The sequence below is a fragment of the Ostrinia furnacalis genome, unplaced genomic scaffold (assembly GCF_004193835.3).
Source record: "Ostrinia furnacalis isolate ACB-3 unplaced genomic scaffold, ASM419383v2 OfSCF3968, whole genome shotgun sequence".
In the NCBI taxonomy this organism is placed as follows: Eukaryota; Metazoa; Arthropoda; class Insecta; order Lepidoptera; family Crambidae; genus Ostrinia; species Ostrinia furnacalis.
Window position 1 is genome coordinate 338,293 of NW_021134207.1, and position 21,668 is coordinate 359,960.

The window sequence follows — 21,668 nt, forward strand, 5'->3', positions numbered from 1 at the left end:
ATTATCATGTGTTAACGGATTAACGATTAACGTTAACTTGCGTTAAATCTTGCTAAATGTAACGTTTTAACGTTTAACGAAGTTAATTTTTTTATTAACGGTTTAACGATTAACGAAGTTAACTATTTGATTAACGGTGCCCAGCTATGGCAAACGNGGATGCGGTCTAGGATGGTACATATCTGCCCTGTAAGTGCCTATTCACTCTCGCCTTGAAAAGGCCCGGATTATAGTTTTCGGGAAAGACAGCAGCAGGCAACGAATTTCTATTCTGGTAGCGAAAAAAATAAATCATTAAAATTTAAGGGTAGGTAATCAAATGAAACAATGTATTACGAAAAATGAAATAAATTTGTATTTTCTTAAATCGAATCAACAAAAACAAAACAAAATAAAATAAGTCGCTTCTGTCAACCCAAAAAAAAGTAATCTTATTAATAAGGTTAATTGATTGGTACCTATGAGGATTGAGGAGCTCTACCTACTCATAGTCACTGTATGATACGTGCTGGCTTGGACTTAGCGGGCCGGCCTCGTTTTCTTTTTTGTCCAATAGGTATCAGTTTTGCTTACAGTGGCGGTGTTGTTAGTTTGAGCCGAATTGCTAGACCCAAAACGTGAATTCGGGACAGTCGCCCCGCCCCCATTCGAATTCGCGNCGCTTCACTCGACCATATTGGAGGGAATGTAACGAGTAATTTGAATTGACAATGTTACTTTTTGATTAGTTTGTATTAGTTAGGTACTAATAAAGTTATGCGCTTTAATCATTATGTTTATGTTGAGAAGTTAATATGATTGTGTGTATTAACTGTTAAATTACCATGCAACATTGGTTCACAGGTACTGACGAGGGATTCGGTGACAGTAGCGGTAGATGCCGTCGTGTACTACAGAATCAAGGAACCCCTGAATGCAGTAGTGCGAGTGGCAGACTATAGGTAATATACTTTACAATAGCATTTGTATCATATACTTACCTGCCTAATCGTAAAACTTTACTGTTCATCTTATTATTATTTGACCGTTTTTAACGTTAAAGTACTTCTGATAAACAATTATTTATCAATTCTATAAGTACAGGGTGATTTGATTTGATTACTACAATAAAAACACTCGACCACAAACAGACAGCATGATATCAAGTGGACTGTAATTTGGAACAATCCGAATGCAACCGTGGCACATCGAGGTGCATTTTCGCAAATGCATATTTTATTACTCAGCGTTTGATGAATACGCCATTTGTAAATGAGATGATACGAAGCAGAAATCATGTGCGTTTAATTTTAGATGACATCCCTGCAGATTTACTGTGGCTAACAATAGCACATTTATGCTAAATTCACCTTTAATATCTGAAGATTAACCAGTGCATCGATTCGACACACCAAACTCACAACGATTACTAAACGCTATTGACGATTCAGACACTTCAGACACGTCCCAAGCACTAGTAACCAAATGGTCACTAGTTCGCAAACTTACTATAAATAGCTAATTTATGTTTCAATGTACGAGTATCTGAAAACTTTATTTTACAGTTAGTTAAAAACTAATTAAGTTTTCAAGGCTAAACCAATACTCATTATTTATTATACCCAATCCAGTTACAGACTTTATTAAAATTATTTCTTTATGTTGTTCCTTTTAATTTCTGCCGCTGTAAGTAACATTAATAATGTTATGAAGAAGGTCAGATATGAATAGGTATATTCCATAAATTCTGCTTGTAACCGCCTAATAACAACATCATAAACCGTTCCAGTGCATCCACCAGACTTCTGGCTGCGACGACTCTTCGGAACGTGCTGGGCATGCGAGACCTGGCGCAGCTGTTGTCGGATCGCGAGGCCATCAGCCACATGATGCAAGCCAACTTGGATGAGGCCACTGACCCGTGGGGAGTTGAAGTCGAAAGAGTTGAGATGTAAGTCGTCCTAGTATGATAATTATGTAAAATTCTTGGCCTGCATCTCAGTTCTAGTATCATAAGTTCTTGGTCTGCATGAATTTCATCTGATGGTAAGTGATGATCAGTTTGAAGGTGGAAGCGAGCTTCACCCGAAATCCTCAACCAAAGAGAAACTGGCTATCTTACCTCAAAGTTAATTCAGAACTGGCCTATTAACCCAAAGTGGTCCAACGTTATTAAAATTTGTAACAAACAATAATTTTCTCGATCTTTTTTAACTTTTATGTTGTGTGGACTGTTGCTAAACTGAAAGCTGATAGTTTAGTTTTTGTGTTATACTTAGTAATAAGTCATAATCAAAGCAAAAATTTCTTTCAGAAAAGATGTCCGGCTACCAGTTCAACTTCAAAGGGCCATGGCAGCTGAGGCCGAGGCCGACCGCGAGGCCCGTGCCAAGATCATAGCAGCTGAAGGAGAGATCAAGGCTTCAAAGGCCTTAAGAGAAGCATCTCTGGTCATGATTGACAACCCTATGGCTTTGCAGGTAGTTATCAGTAATGAAGATGACAAACATAGTTTCACAAAAAGAGCCCTTTAAATTCCTAAACATTATTTTATAGGTATATCATAGCTCACGATTAAAAACAAACAAACGATTAAAACTGTTTCATAAAAGATCAATAAAAAACACTCATCCCATGAGTGAATTTTGTGGGGAGATCCCATTTTTTGTGTCCGTAATATTATAACTATGATTTTAAGTTCAGTTAACTAAAATCTAGATGAAAATTCTGCTAACGTCAAATAAACTGGTATTCTTTTGATTTCCAGTTACGTTACCTACAGTCGCTCAACACGATATCAGCTGAGAAGAACTCCACCATAATATTTCCGTTTCCGATGGACTTCCTCAAGACTTTCCTGGGCGGCGGCGCCGGCCCAAGCTCCTCGCATGCTTTACCTATTTAATTTGTTTTTAACAAGTTTTAGAAATAGTGAAAAAATTAAAAAACACATATCTTGCAATTGTTTTTCCTTAAACTTTCTATTAGTACCTATCTAAAAATAAAACATAGACTTGGACAAATTTTGGATACCAGGGTTTTCCCCGAATTGGCGAATCGTGTTTTCCAAAATCCAAGTCATTTTCATAAAAAAGAACAACACTTGACTTTTCTTGTCATTCTCTCGAAATTTTGGTAAAGTAAACAACACAAGTAAACAACAGATAAATCTTTCGCATATTATTTATTAAAGTTAACTACAAATGTACCTATGTTTAAATTTATCTCTACGGGAAACCACTCTATACAAACATGAAAAATGAAAGTGAAAGAGGTTAGGATACACGCTACATAAACAAAGCTTACACTTAGTTTTTACATTTTACATCAACAAAAGCTCATAATCCAAGGTTTTTCGTTGCAGAAAATATCAATAAAATATCACGGAAAGAAAGAATATTTTTTATATTTTTCACGATAGTGGTTTTTGTATTCCCAGTTGTCCTGTTATTTTGCTTTAGGGTAAGTTAACCACCAGACTATTTTCATAGTAGACTAAAAAGGATCACTCCCACTCTTTTCATGGATGTTGTAAAGGGCAACTTTTCGTACAGATATGCTAACATCAGGCCTCTCCAAACCATCTGGGTAGCAATGTGAGCAGTATAGATCAAAGCCTCCCCTGGTAAATTAGGATCGTCCTGCAATATTATCATGATTAATATACTTCTTCCTTTACTTTCTAGGTTGTTAAACAGTATCAGAGAGCAATCGTTCTCCGGTTCGGTAGAGTGAGAACGGACTCGCCGGCCGGGCCTGGCATAATATGGGTGCTGCCACTCACAGACAGTTCAATTCTTATTGACCTCCGAACTCAGTCCTTCAATTTACCTTCTCAAGAGGTTACTCCCTTTTGTAATTAAGTTTTGTCCCTATTGATTTCAGTGTCAAGATTTCACTTGACCTCAGAGACGTGAACATGTAAAAACCCATTAATTTATTGATTGCAGGTCCTTACAAGAGATTCTGTGACTGTAATTGTGGACGCTGTTGTTTATTTTCACATTCAGAAGCCGTTGCATTGTTTTCTCAATGTTCAAAAACACTCGTAAATATTTTATCTATTTAATATTTCAAGAAACTAAAGAAAATGTTTTTTCTGAAAGCCTGATGATAAAATGCAATGCAAACATTTCTCAGCCAGGTCCCATTCTAGCGCTTATCCAATATTAATTCATCATGGTATTACAATACCTGCAGTAGTGTATTATTATTTATTATATTTGTAATTTTCTAGCGCATAGTAATAGCATAGTTTTTTTTATTTGCTCTAGCCAAGCGACAAAACTTATATCGGTCTCTACCCTCCGAAACATCCTCGGGCAGCACACTTTGTCTGAGCTGTTGTCGGATCGAGTGAAAATCAGCCATTCAGCCAGAAGTGAAATAGATAAAATTACTAACGAATGGGGCGTCGAAATGGAGAGAGTGGATATGTGAGTAAATATTTAGAATCATAATTATTTCAGCCTATAGGTGGGCAGTCCACAGTTAAATGTAAGCAAACGTTTATGTAATCGTATAATGATACAAATGTTCATACATCCTAAAATATTGATCATCACCCAAGAAAGTATGTAAAGCCCTATAGAGCATAATGTGGCATAATAATATGTAGAGTAGAGAAATGCAGACCATGGAATGTCCAACTCCAATCCGTGACCAATTTTTTTTTACTATTTAGAAAAGACGTAATCCTACCGTTTGAACTGCAAAAAGCTATGGCAGCTGAGGCTGAAGGAACTAGAGTTGGCAAGGCCAAGGTCATCGAAGCCGAGGGAGAAATCAAAGCAGCAGAGAACCTTCGAGAAGCTTCCAGAATCATGATGGAGAACCCACAGACGATGCTCGTAATAACATTTTACCAAGTTTTTGTAACAATACTGATTATTTATTTCCGACGCTAATGCTGATTACTTATTAAATGAAACCCATTTCTTTCAGCTAAGATATTTACAAACATTAAGTTTTATAGCCGGACAACAAAAAACTTCGATTGTTTTTCCATTTCCACTGGAACTGCCCGAACCAGAAAGTATGAAAAATGCACGCAGACCAACAGTATAAGCACAGGTATAACTAACACTGTCAAGGACCATTTATTTTGATACCCTTATAAAAAGTTTATTCATAGTGGTTCAATCAATTAAATGTGAGTAAAATTAAACTCAGTTTATTTAGCACCAAAATCATTGTAGAAACTTGGCTGATCTACACTCGACAGCAAATAAATCGCACCACCCGCGACGCGAACTTTAAAGATTTTCTTTTGACACAATAATGGTGCCCCAACAATATTGGTGTTATTTGAAAGCCCAATAAATATCCTTAAAGAAAAACACATTTAATTTCTTAATAAATGATTAACATATACCATAAATGTGACTTGAAAAAAGACCTCACTTTGGGCTCACCTCTGGGGTCAATTAGACCAAATTTTATGGTTATAAAACCAAATAATGATCACATGTGTCCTCTTTAACAGATGGATAGCGATTAATCCCAACTTAACAGTTTTATAGCCATAAAAGTTGGCTCAAGCGTAACTATCTATTTTTTGAAGAAGTGACTCTGGATCCTTCTAAAGAAACATTTTTGGGGTAAAAACCTTTCCTTTAATGAAAAGAAGTTTAGAACTAGGCTTTTGAATGGTACCAATATTGGTGTGAAGTGGGGATGCATACGTTTGAAAGTGCTTGTCGCGGGTGGTGCGATTTATTTGCTGTCGAGTGTATATTTATTTATTTAATTAAGGACTAATAAAGACCTTCTTGGTACGAAATACCAAGAAATAAACACCTGAAAAAATAAACTGTCTAACTTTTGCGAGCATTGATTTTGACATCAGCTCCTCTTTGATTAGTTTTTTGTACAAATTCCTCTAAATCCCTGTGACCATGACACCCTGTGACAATGGTGCCCTTGTTAGATATGCAGATGAAACAAATAAACCATCCGTCATTAAAGACAATGATAGACTAGGAAGTTTTCAAAGAACCCCATGTGCACCCCCACAGAAAGGTTAGCTATCTATACTTACGAGCAAAAGTATGGAATCACCTTCTTGTGGTTCTGCGTACCAGCGTTCTGAAGAACTCAATGATTTTCTATGCACCTATGGTATCAAGTTAAAGTTTGTAATGTAACCTTTAAACTGGTACCATTTTTCATAGTCGTTTAGCTACAAAGATTACTCAAAACGAATGGGGTGATTCCATACTTTTGCTCGCGAGTGTAGTTCAGTTTTCATCTTTTACTGTTTGTAATTGCTCACAATATTTCACAATTTAATTCAATTTCCAGGTGATACCTTCGTTGAAAAATGCCTGGTGCTCTTTTCAATTCTAATGGTTATCATAACTTTTCCGATATCAATGCTTTGTGTATTCGTGGTTAGTCTACCTACTCTAAAGTTCTTTATGTATACGATGTTATATTTCCATGTAAATGGCGCTGGATTAGCTTATTTGATTAACAAAATTCGATCAACAATTGCTACCTGCTCTATTGCGGCCTGATTGCGAACGTGTTTACACGTGAAGAAGTCCTAAGGTTCTTAACCTCATCTCCACCATTGACCAATACATTTGAGTAAGTACAGTTAACAGCACATCAACCAAGTTAAATACCGTGGCAAGCTTGGCAAGTCATTTAGTTGTAAAAAGTGCTATTGAAATAAAAGTGTAAATATACTAACATATCGACTCTACTTTTTCTCCTCTCGATTCTAACCCCTCCTGTTAAACCTGGTAGGATCTGCTGAGTTGTTAGTATACGAGTCTAAGGTGTTGCCAAGACACTCATGATGATATGGATTGTAAAATTGCAGGTTGTCCGTCACTTCGAAAGAATAATAATTTTACGGAATGGAAAAATATACAAGAACCGTGCCTTTGGACCCGGCCTCGTGTACTTCCTGCCTTGTGTTGATACAGTGAAATATATTGACCTGCGAATCGCTTGTTACGTTGTGCCGCCTCAAGAGGCTCTGACGAAGGATTCCTTGACAGTTTCTGTTGATGCTGTAGTCTATTACAAAGTTATCGATCCAATACCAGCTGTGATTAATGTTGCTGATTATAGGTAGGTATATAATAATTTAAATTTGTAACTACCTAAGCTTTTTGTTAACTGTGAATCTTAAAGATTCTACTTTACGCTATAAAACTTGGTAAACTAATTGTGATTCATCAGAAACAATATCACCTGATCAATTAACAAAACCTCGAGCCCCCTTATATTGTGAACAATAATTTAAGATTTTGTTTTTCCATGGTCATAACATAATCATACATGTACGCTCCCTACTTAAACTCGTAGGTAGGTCGCTCAATTAATTAAGTAAACTTTTCTACAGCGTATCAACACAGTTACTTGGAGCTACAGCACTTAGAAACGCGCTGGGATCTGTGAAATTAACTGACCTACTAATAGACAGACCGGCAATAAGCAATCAGGTGCTAGAGCAAATGAAGAAGCTGACCAGTCAATGGGGAATCAAAGTCCTTCGAGTTGACATGTAAGTCCCAAGCTTTTGTAGTTACTTATGTACCCTTCTTGGCTCTAAATTCCTCTTTCATCAAATCTTCAGCGTGATACGTCCACCCTCAAGGTGTAAGGTAGCAGGCCGCTAGCGCTACCAACCGATCAATTTGGAAGTCATGGAGGGAGGCCTATTTTCAACAGTGGACGTCCTGTAGCTGAAATGATTATGATAATGATCACTGTATTTCTTTTATAGCAAAGATATAAGGCTGCCTCTCCAGCTGCAAAAAGCGATGGCAGCTGAAGCAGAGTCAACTCGTTTGGCTAACGCAAAAATAATTGTTGCAAAGGCTGAAATAGAAGCCACTAAAAACCTTCAGAAAGCCTCTGTGATTCTCTCAGATAACCCTTTGTCCATGCAGGTATCTTCAATATTATTATATCCTTTACCTTAAGTTAAGTCAATGTTTGTCCTCAAAATGTAACACAAACTTCACAATAATTATCATTAATTGCAAGTGGAACTAAAAAAATATTAATTATTTCAGTTTCAATTAAAACGGATTTGTTAATCATTTCTCCATCTATTTCTTTATTTCCAGCTGAGATATTTACAATCACTGCACTTGATTGCGGGGGAGAACGCCCATACCATCGTGTTTCCGTTTTCAACTGAAACTCTGAGAAAAATATTCAAATGATCCTGTTACATTAATATGTAATTTCAGTGTTTTGTGAGTCGATGATTTCGGAAATAAAATTTCAAAATTGTCAACTAGACTTTTATTTTTCTAAAAACCAACGTAATAAATATTCAACATAACAACTTGTAACAACTAATTAAGTATTACGTTTAGACTAGTATTCTCGAGATTCGTCTTCTTCTTGCTGTTGTTGTTTGCGTCCGTAGTGGATGGGTTGTTGCGCTTGACCGCCAGCCTTTTTATGCACCACAGCCTGTAAATTAATGTTCATTTCATAAATAATTTTTATTAGAGGATTCATAATTAGTTAAGGGTATGAAGCCATAAATAAGTGCACATAAACCACATCTGGCTTCAACAAAATTTAGACAATGTGTCTCAAGACCAGTTATAGTGTATTTACTCTTATTGACGACTGTACAATAACACCGCTAGGAAGTCACAGAAAAAATATCGCGTTGAGAACCGTCTTTCTATAATTTGTTTTGGTTCCAATTCAGAATGCCTACTTACCTACACATTAGCAGCAGTTTAACGAATACGAAGATATTGATCGTCCCCACTTTTGGAATGGATTATTATTATTTTTAGTGGAAATTTTGGAACAGATTTTGAATTTAGTGGAAATATTATACAGCACTCACCTGGAATCCATTTTTGGGGTCAGCAGTGTATTTGACTAGACGAATGGAACCGTCGGGCTCAACCAGAGAGTATTCTCCAGTGACGACGTCACCATCGCGGTGCTCCTTGTGGTTTTGGAGGTTACCGGTATGGGGATCTTCTACGCCATAAGCGTAGTGATAATCGGGCTTCGCCTGGAGAAACACAACAACAATAGAAATTAAATTGTTTTTGTCACAATATAAAACTGTAAGTTATAGCACAGAATAAAGTACTACGGTTATACTTTCTCTTCGATAGCAGTATTTCAGGTCAATTTTAGATCTATCAAATCTAAACAATCCAGGATAAAATTAAAATCGTAAAATGATTTTTCGTTCGTTCATTCGTTTCAGCCAAATGACATCCGCTGGACAATGGTCTCCCTCCCCCAAGGTTTTCTACAACGACCGATCCTGCGCTGCCCTCATTCATGCAGGTACTTCCCGCGACCTTCCCCAAATTGTCGGTAGTGGGAGGCCTGCCCACACTACGTCTTACGGCCCGTGGTCGCCACTCGAGAAGTTTTCTGCCTCACGATCAACTCTACGATTTTTACTCACCACGTAATCAACGGTCTTCAAATGCGCGTATTTGGCAGTGTCTGGATGGATCTGGCCCGAGTTATGGTCGTAACCATAGTCTGCGTGTTGCTGAGCGGGGATTCCCTGGGCAGCTGGGACTTGGACCTCGATGATTTTGCCGCTGACGGGCCCACTGAACCTGTTGTAGGAGTAGCCTCCTGACTTCACCGATACTGCTACAGTAGCTAAGGCTAGGGGAATGAGGACCTGAAATTGATATTAAACAAGATGTAAGCAGATAAAAAGTTTTTAAAAGCACATCACATTAGAACACAAAATGACTCCGAAGACTCCGAAGACGAAGAAGAAGAAGTTAAGTAAGTAAGTCATTTCAAGATAGACAAACTTTCCTTTATCTCATTGTACAATTTGACATAGATAGTGATTGCCCAATGAATAGACACGGGCCACGACAAAAAGGCAAGTGGGGTTCGCAAGTCGTGACTAACATCCACTGCTTCCACTGAAGCAAAAAATCAGCGACCTTCACGGTCAGATAGTACTCTCTCATTGCCTAACAGTGGCAATGAAAACAAACTTAGAAGAAAGTTTCCTGCGGAATTTTGTTTGTCACAGATATAAAAAAAACTGCAGCTCTTTACCGTGGCTCTTTTGTGTATTATGAGCTGTGACATCTAATAATGCTCGGTCTTTCGTATTGTGTGTTTGTGTATTGAATCGTTTAAAGCGCGTCACTTTTTTTTTACGTTTGACGTGAAATTTTTTTAGGTTCTTAGCTATTTTAAGTTATCTTTCCCAATGGAACGATAAGGTAAAGTCAACAGTCATTTCAGAGTACGTATACTTAAGTACATTTTTTTTGTAAAATCGCACTTAATTAACGAGTGAGATATTTAATAAAAAAAAAAGCCGGCGTAAACGCTAATACTTGACGTGTTATCGTCTGTAGGCACTAATCCCTTACATTTTACAGAATCCGGACTGAAACTGTAACACAAATCTAATATCAGTTCTCCTTAAGCGATATTTTTAATCAATGTTTATTTCACTTGGTTCTCACTAATGTGCAATTATGGACAGGTGCGTTAGTCAATACTTAATTAAGTGCTGTTGTCTTTTAATTATTTCAAATCGGAATTTGCTTTTTGTACTGAATATTAGTTAGCAGATAGTTACACTACATTTACGTTAATTTTAAATAAATTACCTAAACTTACAATAAATTATCAAATAATTGAAAGAGGCGTTTGAAAATTTTGCTAATTAAAAATATTAAAAGTTACCTTGAATACGGAAGCCATTTCGTTTATTTTGCTACGACTGTGGTGTTCAGATATCAACCCTGGTACTGATGTTTGTCCAGCAAGTATTGTGGTTTTATACCGGCGGTTGCTTTCAATGAGCAATCGTGAACTTGCCGAGATAAGTTGCAGCAAACTATGAATCAATAATTTTCAATATTCGGCCACGCAGCCGAACATTACAATACCACATTGCGTAGGTTAATTTCAGCATTATTATTTTCTTTTCTCTGACCTTGGTGACAAGGTCTACGGGGAAATGGTGCGAGGTGCATTTCATTCCTGATGCCCTATTCCATTCATTCAACACCTGCGTACCTGAGCAAACGGTAACATTAAGCTAAATACTGTTGCTGTGTCAAGTAAGTATCAGCAGTGCTATTTTACAGCAATACTGTATCGTATCGATGATGTGTTTTCGACTGTCACCTAACGCACTCCTAGCTAAAACTATTAGGTAGCTAGCTGGTAACGTAGTAGGTACTCTAGTCTGTTTTTATATTTAAACTAGTCATAGCAAATTTTTTTTCTGGACTTTATAACTAGGGAATAAAGTTTTATGGCGGTTAGCCATAAGTAGGTAGGTATTCTTTCTGCCTTTTTAAGGGTTAACAACTTAAAATGTGTTTCCTACACCTAGTTCCTTCAATGGTTCCTTCCACTTTAAGACAGAGTGACAGAACACGGACCTTTTTTCATTATTTGGTAAATAATGTGCATGTAAAAACAAAAAGGAAATACCTTTCTCCAATCTTTTCTAGAAGGTGAAGTTTGAAGGTACCATCAGTACCTAAGGTAAGGAGGTGCTCCACATAATTTGCCCTGTCCATTAGTAATAAGCTAATAAAAGGTATACACTAGGCACTTTTATCCCTTTTTAAATGGCATTATCAGTAAAAGGAGTTGTATTGTATAGCCTGACCAGGAACATAAAAACCCTGGCACAGAGGCGCTTCAATTGCATTTGATAGTGCAACACTGAGTACAGTCGTACATGTGTTAAATTAATAGGCTAAATTTATGTATCAGGATTCAGGATTACGGGCTAATTTGATATTTTCATAAATTAACGAAAAATATTATTAAAGATAACCTGATTTAAATAAATTAAATGAAACCATCAATCGAGCTAGTAGGATTTATTTTATTATTCATCAATAAATCAAATTCAGAACATGAATATTCAACTGCAATGTCTGCTCATGAACGCTTCAAACTCGGTACTTCTTTCCCAATTCCATAAAATTCAAAACTTAGAAAGTGACAAAAAACTTTAAAATAGGTAGTTGAAACAGACTACAGCTAATTTTCATAGTGGACTGTACCATACGATAAACATGTCAGTCAATTTGACAACCTTTGTCGGAAACATTATTCAATGAAAATATTGTCCGAACCCTTAGTATTTCTCTTCGACAAATACATTAACACATCGTGAACCACTTTTCTTTCACGACTATAAAAATATTTTAGCAATTTAATTCACAAAATCAATTGCACACATTTAAAATAAAGTTTGTTTACACTTTGACAACAATAGACTGACATGCATGGTGACATGTCAATGAAGTTTTCAGTTACTGTTGCCATTAAAAGAAATTAGTACCATTAGTTTTCCGCAACATGGCGAGGGTTTTTATGTTCCTGGTCAGGCTATANCGGGTGAATGTTAGATGGACGTTCATTTGATGGGTCTTGATCTTTAAGCACATGAATTAAGTAAGGGGCTGCATCAGAAGCTTCGTAGCGAGATCTGCCTACAAAAGTCGATACACGAGGATTTGGGGCTGGGCTTTCAGTGGAGTTCAATGCAATGGGTTCCGACATGGGAGAGTTTGGAACTACAAAGTTATCAGGCGGATTAATAAAAATATTAGGCTGATTACTTTCACTGTCACATAAACAACTATTATTTTCATTCGATGAATTTGACCTATGTTTCCTCTTTTTGTTGCAATGTTTACAATATTTACGGTTTATAGAACGTTTCCGAGAAGAGCTAGATTGACCAGCATCCGAACAATCAGTGTCTCTTTGAGATCCTTCGGTTTCAGAACATTGTGATATGGTAACAAAATTAGATACCTGGGGGACGCCGGTCCCGCCAGGATCATCGGACTCATCCATGAAACTTTAAAAAAGTGAAAAACTTACCAATGTACAGGAATTTTTACACTAATTATATTAAATATATACAGATAATTAATATACACACTATTTTACAACTGATCCTATACAATATACTATTTAAATAATTAAGTTTCAAAAAGAGCAAAAAAAGGACGACCGAACAAACCGACGTTTCCCGCGCTTTTTCAGTAAAAGGAGTTGTATTGTACAACAATTAATGACTTGAAATTATTGTTGTACACGAGTACATTACGAATTTACGAAAATGGGGTGAATGGGGTGAATGACATATTTTACACAAAAACGTTAAAATAAAGAGCAAATCGATGTGTCAAATTCAAATTTTGGCGTTTTTGACGTTGACTTTTGTTTGAAAACCAAGCAAGCCAGCCAAGCGGGACAGTCCATCCCCCAAAAAAAAAAAAAAAAAAAAAACAAGCCAGCCAAGTTTTTTTTGTTGAGTTGAGTGTTTACAAAATGTTGTTTGTCTTGCTTGTGAGTACTTTTAGATTTACTGTGACGAAACTTTAAACTGCGTTTTATCTTTTTTCTTTGATAATAGAAAGAGCTTTTCAAGTAACAAGGTCAAGGAAACCCTGTTACAATGAGCAGTCCTAGGAAGAAAAAAATTAAACTACTGGACTCGCCAAATGCGAACAAACACAAACGAGATTGTGAAAATACGGAAGAATCTTTATTTTCTAAACGGCAGAAGGTTGAAAAAGTTCCCGGGGAAGACCTACAAGCAAAGAAAAGAAGAAACTTCATAACAGCATGTGAATTAGTGTCTTACAAATCTTACTATGACCACAACTTGCGATTCCAATTGATACATGTGCCCCCTTGTGCAAACATTACCACATGCAAACATCATGATCACAAAAATGTAAGTACCAAATTAAGGAAGCAAGTAGTACACAATTTATTAAAAAGATTTATTACTTGTGATTTATTTCATTATGTAGCAATTTAAATACCTAACGTTAATTTAAATTGTACCTTAACTGTATTAGATACCCAAATAAATAATTCACAGTCTTAATTGATTGAAAAAATCTAATTAGATAATATTAACTTTTGATTTTGAGTTTGTTTGTTTCAGCCGAATGACATCCACTGCTTTACAAAAGTCTCCCCCAAAGATTTCCACAAAGACCACCTCTTCCTGTGACCTTCACCAGATCATTATTTTGAGAGTTAGTTTTTAAATTGCAACTTTTTATTCATAAATAAATAGTTGTTTATTGCACTTTCAGTCCAGCAGTAGCAAGGCTATGCCATCATATGCTGAGGAGTCTTTCAGAATAGAGATGAAAACTAACATGTGGCGTGAAGCACTGGAAGTCTGCCGACTGTGTATTACACCAGATCAATATTTATCAGCGAATATTCTAAAAGATATTGTAGAAATTATGCTGGTAAGTACATTGTGATTTTACGATTTATGTACCACCTACTTTAATTTTTAAAAAGTAATAAAACCTCCCTACCAATCTGTTATCAGTATATAAATGTTTGTATTATTCATCATTTATTAGAAGATAATATATTTTAATTATCCTAATTATCATTACAGAATGCCCACAATGATGAACACACTGATTACACAATTGAATACTTATTGGATAAGTGTCAACAAGTATTTGAATTGAACTTCAGCTATCATCCACCGTGCCTTGTCAAGAGCCTCAGAAAATGCTATAATGATTTTTTGACGTCACCAATGGACTTGAAAGATAAATCTTTTACAAATCGGACTGAGTTCGGCTGCAGCAAAGGGATATTTAAATACTGTCTGAATAGATTAGAACATGAATTAAGCATGGACAGCAAAGATGAACCGCTTGTCGATAAATGTGAAAATATACCTGAAGATATGAAGCAGAGTGTCAAGGGATTGCACTGGCAGAAAGAGAAATTCGAAATATATGAGCTGCTGCATCGAACTGAAAGGATAAAGAGACTCATTGCCGTTTTGGATACTATTATAGAACTGTTACAATATGATTTAACCATTTGGCATACAAGGTATTAAGTATAGATTTTTTAATTATTTAAAAAGCATAATCTTCATTTTAATTTACATAGTTATATTAATACCTTTTTTTATAAACCCACAGAATACTTTGCCCTGTTTAATTGGTAGACAATTTGTTTCTAGGTATACTAACAACTTAGGTAGTCACATTATGCGTTCTCACAAGCCTCTCATGGCCTATTTGCTATGGTCAAACAATGTCCTGTTTACTGGAGCTGTGAACAACAACTGCAGACAAATAATGAGGCTGTTTGTTTATATGATACACCTGCAGTACCCAGAAGAACACATAAAAGTAATAACTGTAAGTAATCTCATTTTTACATAAATAAATATACTAATAAGAAATAGGTAATTTTCTTTATTTCATTATTTTGTGTATTCTTTTTCAGATATGGCTAAATACAATGATTCAGACTTTTTATATTTGTGAAAATAATTCAAATAGTGACTACCCTAATACTGGAAAATATTGCACAGCTTTTGCAAATGAATTTTATAAAATTATTGCAGGTAAACAATTCAAGACCTCTTTGTAATAATTTAATTATTGATGATTATAGAATGATTTCTCTTATGTCTGTATTTTTTTTCTTTTACAGAAATGCCTCATGAATCTGTGATCAGGATATTAGAAAGAATAAAACCAAATTACATGAAGTATCTCATAGGGACACTACATATCAAGAGGATCCTACCAACCCAAGAAGACGATCCACTAAAGATATTCACAGATTTTGTGAAAAATCTTCAGTGGAAGAAATATCCTGAAAGCACTAGTCAAATTAATATTCCAAGGACCACAAATTTTAAAAATACTAATCTAATGAAGCACTTACTAAGGAGATGTAACAAATTAAATTCAAAAGGAAACATTGTTGATGAAGAGACTGAGACATACAAAAGATTTGATCCACTTTCCTTGCCTAAAGATCATAAAATATCATTAAATCATGTTATTCACACACTGTATATAACTTTGGAAGCATATCTAGAGGCATATAGTGTTCAGAAAGTTCAAGAAACGTTGGGTGAATTAAACTTGAACTTGGAAAGTAATGAGAACTCAATTGAACAAAAAATCTTACCAGATTTTTGTTCATACAGTGTGACAGAACATTTTATCAAAAATATCGATCTATATACCAGTCATTAAGAGAACTTGTGCTGATATTGAATGAAATGAAAGTTAGTGGAAGTCTCCCTAGCATATTTAAAGTATTTGAAAATATTGATTTGTTAGGATGAAATACATGCAATAAGCATGTATCTACAGCTACCACCAGCCAGATTTAAAATGTTCATTTGCCATCCTAGTAGCCTACTAGGAACTTATCTGTCAGATAAAGTGATGTAACTGTGTAACCAACCAGTAACCTTTGTTTGGTAGAGAATAGTGTCACTTTATCAGAAACTGGCCAAAGTGACCTTTTAAATACTATTGTAGTAAATAATAAACTTGAAAGAATCTGGGGGCACGGCAGTGCCCCCACCAAGTCGAGCTAAAAAGCGGCACGGCCGTACCATCCTTTTCTCGAAGCAATTCAGGCCATTTTCGACCGCCTGTAACTTCGTTGTGGATAAAACTAGAAGGCTGAATTTTCATTAGCTATGCAGGCATTGTAAAGACACGGTATATTTAAAATTTCATTCAATTTGAACCAGTAGTTTAAGAATTATAACGGGTCAAAGTTACTTAATTTTGTCACTCACTGACTCACTGACTCACTGACTCACTGACTGACTCACCGATCATCAAAATTCTAAGGCACTTCTAGCAGACCTAGAAGCTTCAAATTTGGAATATAAGTAGTGTTTGGTGTATGAATCAAGGAAAAACTAAAATATTTGGGGGCACGGTAGTGCAACCGCCAAGTCGAGTAAAATTTTTCAATTTCGGTCCAGTTTTCTAGATACATAACTGCTGTCTACAAAATACAAAAAGAAATGAGATCCCATCAAAAACAATACTTGTCAAAAAAACCAAGTCTCGCAACTCAGTTGTTCTACGGTAAAAAGTTGTGAGATCCATGTAATACCAAGTCCAGGCCAGGAAATCTTTAACGTTTTACATAAATATATTGACTTGGCCATCGCATGAAAACACGTGTAAATTAAATTATTTAGTGCGATGGCCAAGTCAATAATTTATGTAAAACGTTAAAGATTTCCTGGCCTGGACTTGGTATTACATGGATCTCACAACTTTTTACCGTAGAACAACTGAGTTGCGAGACTTGGTTTTTTTGACAAGTATTGTTTTTGATGGGATATATTTTACTACTAACTTAATATTCTCAAATATATGATGAAGACTTGATTAAACTCTAAATTATGTGTATTGAAATATTATGTGAATTGTAAAAGTACTCTTTTGTTGGACCCTTCATAATAATAATTTGTAGAAAGATGAACAATGAGATTGATTCATCTTAATGATAGCTTTTATTATTATCACAAAAAACTTTTGCTTGACTCAGTGCCATAGTATTTTAAGTGAGAAGAGATGTTGCTAATAGTATTGTTCTTTTAATTTTGTGTTACTTTGTGCCTGGACACCTCTTGTAACAACCTAATTTGTCTTTGATTTCTTGTAGGCACTTTAGCTGGCTATACTCAATAAATTGTAACTTATTATTGGTGGTCTCCCCTTAGGTCCAAATATTTGGGTCTCCCACTTTTGTACAGATGTTGGTTCTGTTTGGCCAAGAGATGGCGCTTCTTTACAGTATATCTTTTCATTACAATACAAATAGGTGTATGTACTACCTACATACGTAGACTACTAACTACTTACAAATAGAGGTCTATGTAGAAATACATTTAATTGTCTTCAGATATTTAGTTCAGTATGTTATTGTTATTCTTGAAGTCTGATTAAAATGTTACCTGATAATTGTATAAAATAATTATGCTGGCAAATAAAACATCAACTTGTGTTCTAAACTTATTTTTTATTTTCATCTTCCACTTATGGAGAATCATAAATGAGTTTTTCATGAAAGTAGTTATCAGATGTTAAAATATTTAATTCTATAATTTCATTTTAACAAAGGACTAATACTTGGGAAAATAGTGACCCCTAGCTTTTTTGGTGCGCTTAGCCTTTTCTATATCAACACTTGGGTACTCCGTTTTCAGCTTTTCCATATCCATATCTGGGAATCTCTTGAGCAACTGTTGGACGTGGTTGTAATCCCTGTTACGAGCTTTCCTTTCTTCATTGTATTGCTTTTCCTTGTACTTCCTTAAAAATTTCTTTACAGCTATGCTATTAATGTATCCATGTTCTAGATATGTTCTTACCCACCTAGTATTCATAAATTGGGGTATAGGATATTCCTTTTTCTCATATTTTTCTGGAAGTCCAATTAGACTGACAACATCCTCTACTGGCCTCTCCCCTGTCTCCCCAGTTTCCAATTTATAGTATGCAACATTGCGTTCTTTAATTACTGTTTCGATATTATTCATCGACTCTTGCACTTTATCAATTCGTTCAGGATTAGGAAACAATTTAACCTGTTCTTTACATTCATGCTCCATTGTATACAGCATGTTCCTCTCTTTTAGTAATACATACCATAGTTTGTGTAAATCCGTATTGGATTTTATTCTGAGTTCGTCTAATTTCCAACCTCTCCCAACTCTGATATTAGTCTCAGACCAATTTTTCTTGTCATCAAAGAATTCCATCAAGTCTTGCGCCGTATGTGTTGTATGAAAATCTCTTTTTACTGCGATAGCTGAAGCATTAATTACTGCATTATGAGACCGATGGCACAAGACCATGGTGCTCTTAAATAAATGGTTAATCAATTTGTTCATTTTTAGTTAAAATTAATGTTTTTCACATGTGGTTAAAATTCTACACAAATATTTTCGACCATAGAGAAAAGTAATACATATTTTCGACTGATGGATGTGACAGCTGACTGACAGATAAGCTGACATTTTGTTTTTTAAATTTATTCAGTAGCAATCGCTCTGAATAACAGTTATTTGGGATGAAAAAAATTGCTGCGCAACGTGAGTGGAGGCCATCAACACAAACAATAAACCAAACCACAGCAATAAACAAAGATTTTTTTATTGTTATAACGTTGTCTGCACTTACGCTGATGTCTTGTGGATCACGATTGTTCACGCACGATACGATTTTGATACGATTAATACCATCAACAACGGATGGCGGAGGGGCAGCTCTATCCAAAAAGTTACGTTTTGTTATTTAGTAAAATATTTTAAGATTTTAATTTTTGCTATTACTGTTAATTGCTATTTTATTATTTATTATAGTTTTAAATAAAACTTGTGCTTTTTAAATTATTGGCAAAGTAATCATAATTTATTTGAGTAAAAAAACTTTAAATATTATGAGACAATAGTGCTGACATTTGATGGTGGAACAAAACGAAATTTTAGTAAATGTCGTGCAGTGTTCGTTGTCATCGGGTTCGTTTGTGAGAAATGCCATCAAAAATAGTAAAAAAAACAAAGACGACTTTCGTATTTCCGTGTTTTGAAGTATTTTTCGTAGTGCCAGTTTATTTTGCTATTGATAAGTAGCACTCGGATTGTAATATTACTTGTGTTATTGGAATTTGTAACCTACTAAGAATTGTCATCCGGACCCTGAAGGTAAAGTATCACAGCACAACAAGCATTTTTTTTAACTACCTAGGTATAATAATATGTTTGTGCTTTACAAGCATCTTGTCGACTACTTTTACCGGCAATGTATTGACGAAACAAAACAAAGTCATTTTTATGAATTGATGTTGTTGCTATCAAGATTGAAACTAGTTTTGTTTTGTTTGGGTGTTACTTTAATAGTGCATAATCTTGAATTAATGACATAACTGACTTGTTTCCAGGTGTTAAATACTTTCCCTACTGTTGTTGGTATTAGGTATTGAACTGTAGGATGTTTATTTGCCATGTCTGTTTATAATTTATGTTTCCAAATTAGTAAATCCATATTAACATAGTAAAAGTTAAAATATTTATCTTCTACAGTATGACCTAACTCTACTAACTAACATAAAACTTGTACGGCCGCTTGTAAACATCAATTTTTGGAAAGGACTACAGCCTAATTTTTTCTCGGTTCGGTTTCGGTTCGTATTCGATTTATAAATAATAAACGTGCACATGCATCTGACATAGGACCGGTGAGAAAATTGACAGCAAACAAAGAATAAGAATTATATAGTTTTGTGACGGTCTGTCCTCCTTTGAGAAAACTGATGTCTACAAATGGCCTAAGGATGCAAAGTTGTGGTAAATGAAAAAGATGTAACAGAACACAGCTTAGAATTTAATTACTTTTATGTAGATAGGTTATTAAGTACTGATCAAGTTTGTTTTTTCTTAGAAAGAAGGGTCTAATAAAATTATTTGTTCAACATTTAATGGTGAATCACAATTGGATGCTATGCCATAAGAATAAAATATCTACTGGCTTGTGGAATTGTATAATTATTGAAGTCAAAAAGCTTTCAAAATCTTTTAGAGGGTCCTTAAGGGACATTAAAGTATCTAGGTAGTCCAGGCACTACAGAACAGATTTCCTCATAGTCTTGGGGCTGATTGCAAATGAACGCAGAAAGAAAAATAAACAGGTAGTCCAGGGTAAGTAGTTTGGGAAATATTCCTAAAATGCTGATACTGTGCATGTCCAAATCTTGCACTGAAATATCCAAAAACAATGATAGAAAGGATCTGGTATAATAATGTTGCTAATGTATAACCTGTGATGCCATTATGCGTTTACTCATGTACCAATATCTACTTAAATTTCTAGAAGAAAAACTCCACTTAGAAAATTATTATTTCTGTTGTTGGTCTAGCTAGATGACATCTCCCCTAGCAATAAGACCACCAAAATTATGAAGTCTCTTATCTAAAATTTTTTGTTAATTATCTAATTATTGCAGGCACTATTATTAGTGTCTATCTACCTAAAGAATCTACCTTACATTACATTAGTTCACTTTAGTAAGACCTATGCTAAATATTTATAAATGAATTAACCACATAACTTTTTTGTGATTTAAACTAACATTAAAAAGATACTTACTTGACTGTTTATTTTACACCACCCAAAAACTAAGAATCATAAAAACAAAAATATCGTTTTCTACAGGATTTAAGGCACGAACCTCCAAAACATTATCATTTCATTTACATAATATGTTTCAAATATCTTTATTAGCTCATGTAATATGAAAAAATCGTACAATCTCTTCAAATCCGGAAAGATGTCTGCCATCCTAATACATTTGTATGGAAATGGAGTCATGAATTTTATTAGGTGAATGCGGAATGCTAAACGGCGCGCGCTGCGTACTCGCACCTATCGTCAGCTTCGTTGGTTTTCCGTGCGACGAATATTAGGGTATCCATAAAGTTTGCTCACATAATGAGGTGACGAAATGCGGTAATTAAGAAAGGGGGTTCCATAGTGCTCGCCTACTTGTAATTTGTAGCCGGCATTTACCGAGTTGCGCTCGTTACGGCCCCGCTCGCTAAACAGTGTAATGTCTCAATTGCCCGCTTTTCTCACGATGACGCCCTAAACATTTTACTTTATGGCTCGTTCATGCCGCCGAAAGACGTGCTTTTTGATTCTTTGTTTATGTTGTGTAATATCGTTAGGCACACGAGCTCGGTTGGGTTGAAGATTGCCGTGAATTTGATAATACGCTCTGCTATGGGGATGTAGGCATCTGTTTTTACGTCTTCATTTTAAATAATCTAAAGTTCTGGCAGTGTCTCATAGATTCCGAATTGTTAATAATATTTATTTTTCCTAATCCAT

General features: G+C 35.3%; 7 protein-coding genes across 8 annotated transcripts in view; 5 read left to right on the forward strand and 2 right to left on the reverse strand.

Moving 5' to 3' along the window:
• Positions 1 to 159: 159 nt before the first annotated feature.
• Positions 160 to 2,884, forward strand: LOC114358507 (erythrocyte band 7 integral membrane protein-like). The gene is made up of 5 exons (XM_028312483.1): positions 160 to 174; positions 844 to 941; positions 1,769 to 1,930; positions 2,294 to 2,459; positions 2,747 to 2,884. The coding sequence occupies exons 1-5, from the start codon at positions 160 to 162 to the stop codon at positions 2,882 to 2,884; spliced, it is 579 nt and encodes a 192-aa protein (XP_028168284.1).
• Positions 2,885 to 3,238: 354 nt separating this feature from the next.
• Positions 3,239 to 5,046, forward strand: LOC114358508 (erythrocyte band 7 integral membrane protein-like). Its single transcript, XM_028312484.1, has 5 exons — positions 3,239 to 3,253; positions 3,666 to 3,834; positions 4,217 to 4,415; positions 4,664 to 4,829; positions 4,924 to 5,046. Exons 1-5 carry the CDS (start codon positions 3,239 to 3,241, stop codon positions 5,044 to 5,046), a joined length of 672 nt encoding a protein of 223 aa, XP_028168285.1.
• A 770-nt stretch (positions 5,047 to 5,816) lies between these two features.
• LOC114358509 (stomatin-4-like) lies at positions 5,817 to 8,165 on the forward strand. The gene is made up of 6 exons (XM_028312485.1): positions 5,817 to 6,000; positions 6,283 to 6,371; positions 6,809 to 7,062; positions 7,337 to 7,498; positions 7,721 to 7,886; positions 8,067 to 8,165. The coding sequence occupies exons 1-6, from the start codon at positions 5,877 to 5,879 to the stop codon at positions 8,163 to 8,165; spliced, it is 894 nt and encodes a 297-aa protein (XP_028168286.1). The 5' UTR covers positions 5,817 to 5,876.
• A 157-nt stretch (positions 8,166 to 8,322) lies between these two features.
• Positions 8,323 to 10,723, reverse strand: LOC114358510 (cuticle protein 21-like). Its single transcript, XM_028312487.1, has 4 exons — positions 10,660 to 10,723; positions 9,395 to 9,622; positions 8,813 to 8,986; positions 8,323 to 8,421 (listed from the first exon to the last, which is right to left on the reverse strand). The coding sequence occupies exons 1-4, from the start codon at positions 10,675 to 10,677 to the stop codon at positions 8,323 to 8,325; spliced, it is 519 nt and encodes a 172-aa protein (XP_028168288.1). The 5' UTR covers positions 10,678 to 10,723.
• A 2,522-nt stretch (positions 10,724 to 13,245) lies between these two features.
• On the forward strand, positions 13,246 to 16,142 carry LOC114358523 (uncharacterized). Its single transcript, XM_083287608.1, is given in 7 exon segments — positions 13,246 to 13,693; positions 14,064 to 14,225; positions 14,384 to 14,835; positions 14,969 to 15,149; positions 15,238 to 15,358; positions 15,448 to 15,969; positions 15,972 to 16,142. Coding segments are annotated over 7 exon segments (1,842 nt in total). The 5' UTR covers positions 13,246 to 13,411; the 3' UTR covers positions 16,094 to 16,142.
• A 1,257-nt stretch (positions 16,143 to 17,399) lies between these two features.
• On the reverse strand, positions 17,400 to 18,721 carry mRpL47 (mitochondrial ribosomal protein L47). The gene has a single exon (XM_028312505.1). The coding sequence runs from the start codon at positions 18,671 to 18,673 to the stop codon at positions 17,903 to 17,905; it is 771 nt and encodes a 256-aa protein (XP_028168306.1). The 5' UTR covers positions 18,674 to 18,721; the 3' UTR covers positions 17,400 to 17,902.
• A 542-nt stretch (positions 18,722 to 19,263) lies between these two features.
• sfl (N-deacetylase and N-sulfotransferase sfl) overlaps positions 19,264 to 21,668 on the forward strand; it is a 106,772-nt gene continuing 104,367 nt past the window's right edge. The window contains exon 1 of one of the 2 annotated variants that reach the window (XM_028312499.1): positions 19,264 to 19,486. The gene's annotated coding sequence lies outside the window, so the exon portion shown is untranslated. The remainder of the gene's footprint in view (positions 19,487 to 21,668) is intronic. The other variant, XM_028312500.1, reaches the window with a different exon arrangement.

Coding starts and splice junctions, on each gene's coding strand:
- mRpL47 (XM_028312505.1), bottom strand. CDS start 18,673: ATGAACAAATTGATTAACCATTTATTTAAGAGCACCATGGTCTTGTGC.
- LOC114358509 (XM_028312485.1), top strand. CDS start 5,877: ATGACACCCTGTGACAATGGTGCCCTTGTTAGATATGCAGATGAAACA. Junction 6,001..6,282: donor ATGTGCACCCCCACAGAAAG/GTTAGCTATCTA, acceptor TTCAATTTCCAG/GTGATACCTTCGTTGAAAAA. Junction 6,372..6,808: donor CAATGCTTTGTGTATTCGTG/GTTAGTCTACCT, acceptor GTAAAATTGCAG/GTTGTCCGTCACTTCGAAAG.
- LOC114358507 (XM_028312483.1), top strand. Junction 942..1,768: donor GTGCGAGTGGCAGACTATAG/GTAATATACTTT, acceptor AAACCGTTCCAG/TGCATCCACCAGACTTCTGG. Junction 1,931..2,293: donor GAAGTCGAAAGAGTTGAGAT/GTAAGTCGTCCT, acceptor AATTTCTTTCAG/AAAAGATGTCCGGCTACCAG.
- LOC114358508 (XM_028312484.1), top strand. Junction 4,416..4,663: donor GAAATGGAGAGAGTGGATAT/GTGAGTAAATAT, acceptor TTTACTATTTAG/AAAAGACGTAATCCTACCGT. Junction 4,830..4,923: donor AGAACCCACAGACGATGCTC/GTAATAACATTT, acceptor CATTTCTTTCAG/CTAAGATATTTACAAACATT.
- LOC114358510 (XM_028312487.1), bottom strand. Junction 8,987..9,394: donor TGAAGACCGTTGATTACGTG/GTGAGTAAAAAT, acceptor GTGTTTCTCCAG/GCGAAGCCCGATTATCACTA. Junction 8,422..8,812: donor ACCCCAAAAATGGATTCCAG/GTGAGTGCTGTA, acceptor ATTAATTTACAG/GCTGTGGTGCATAAAAAGGC.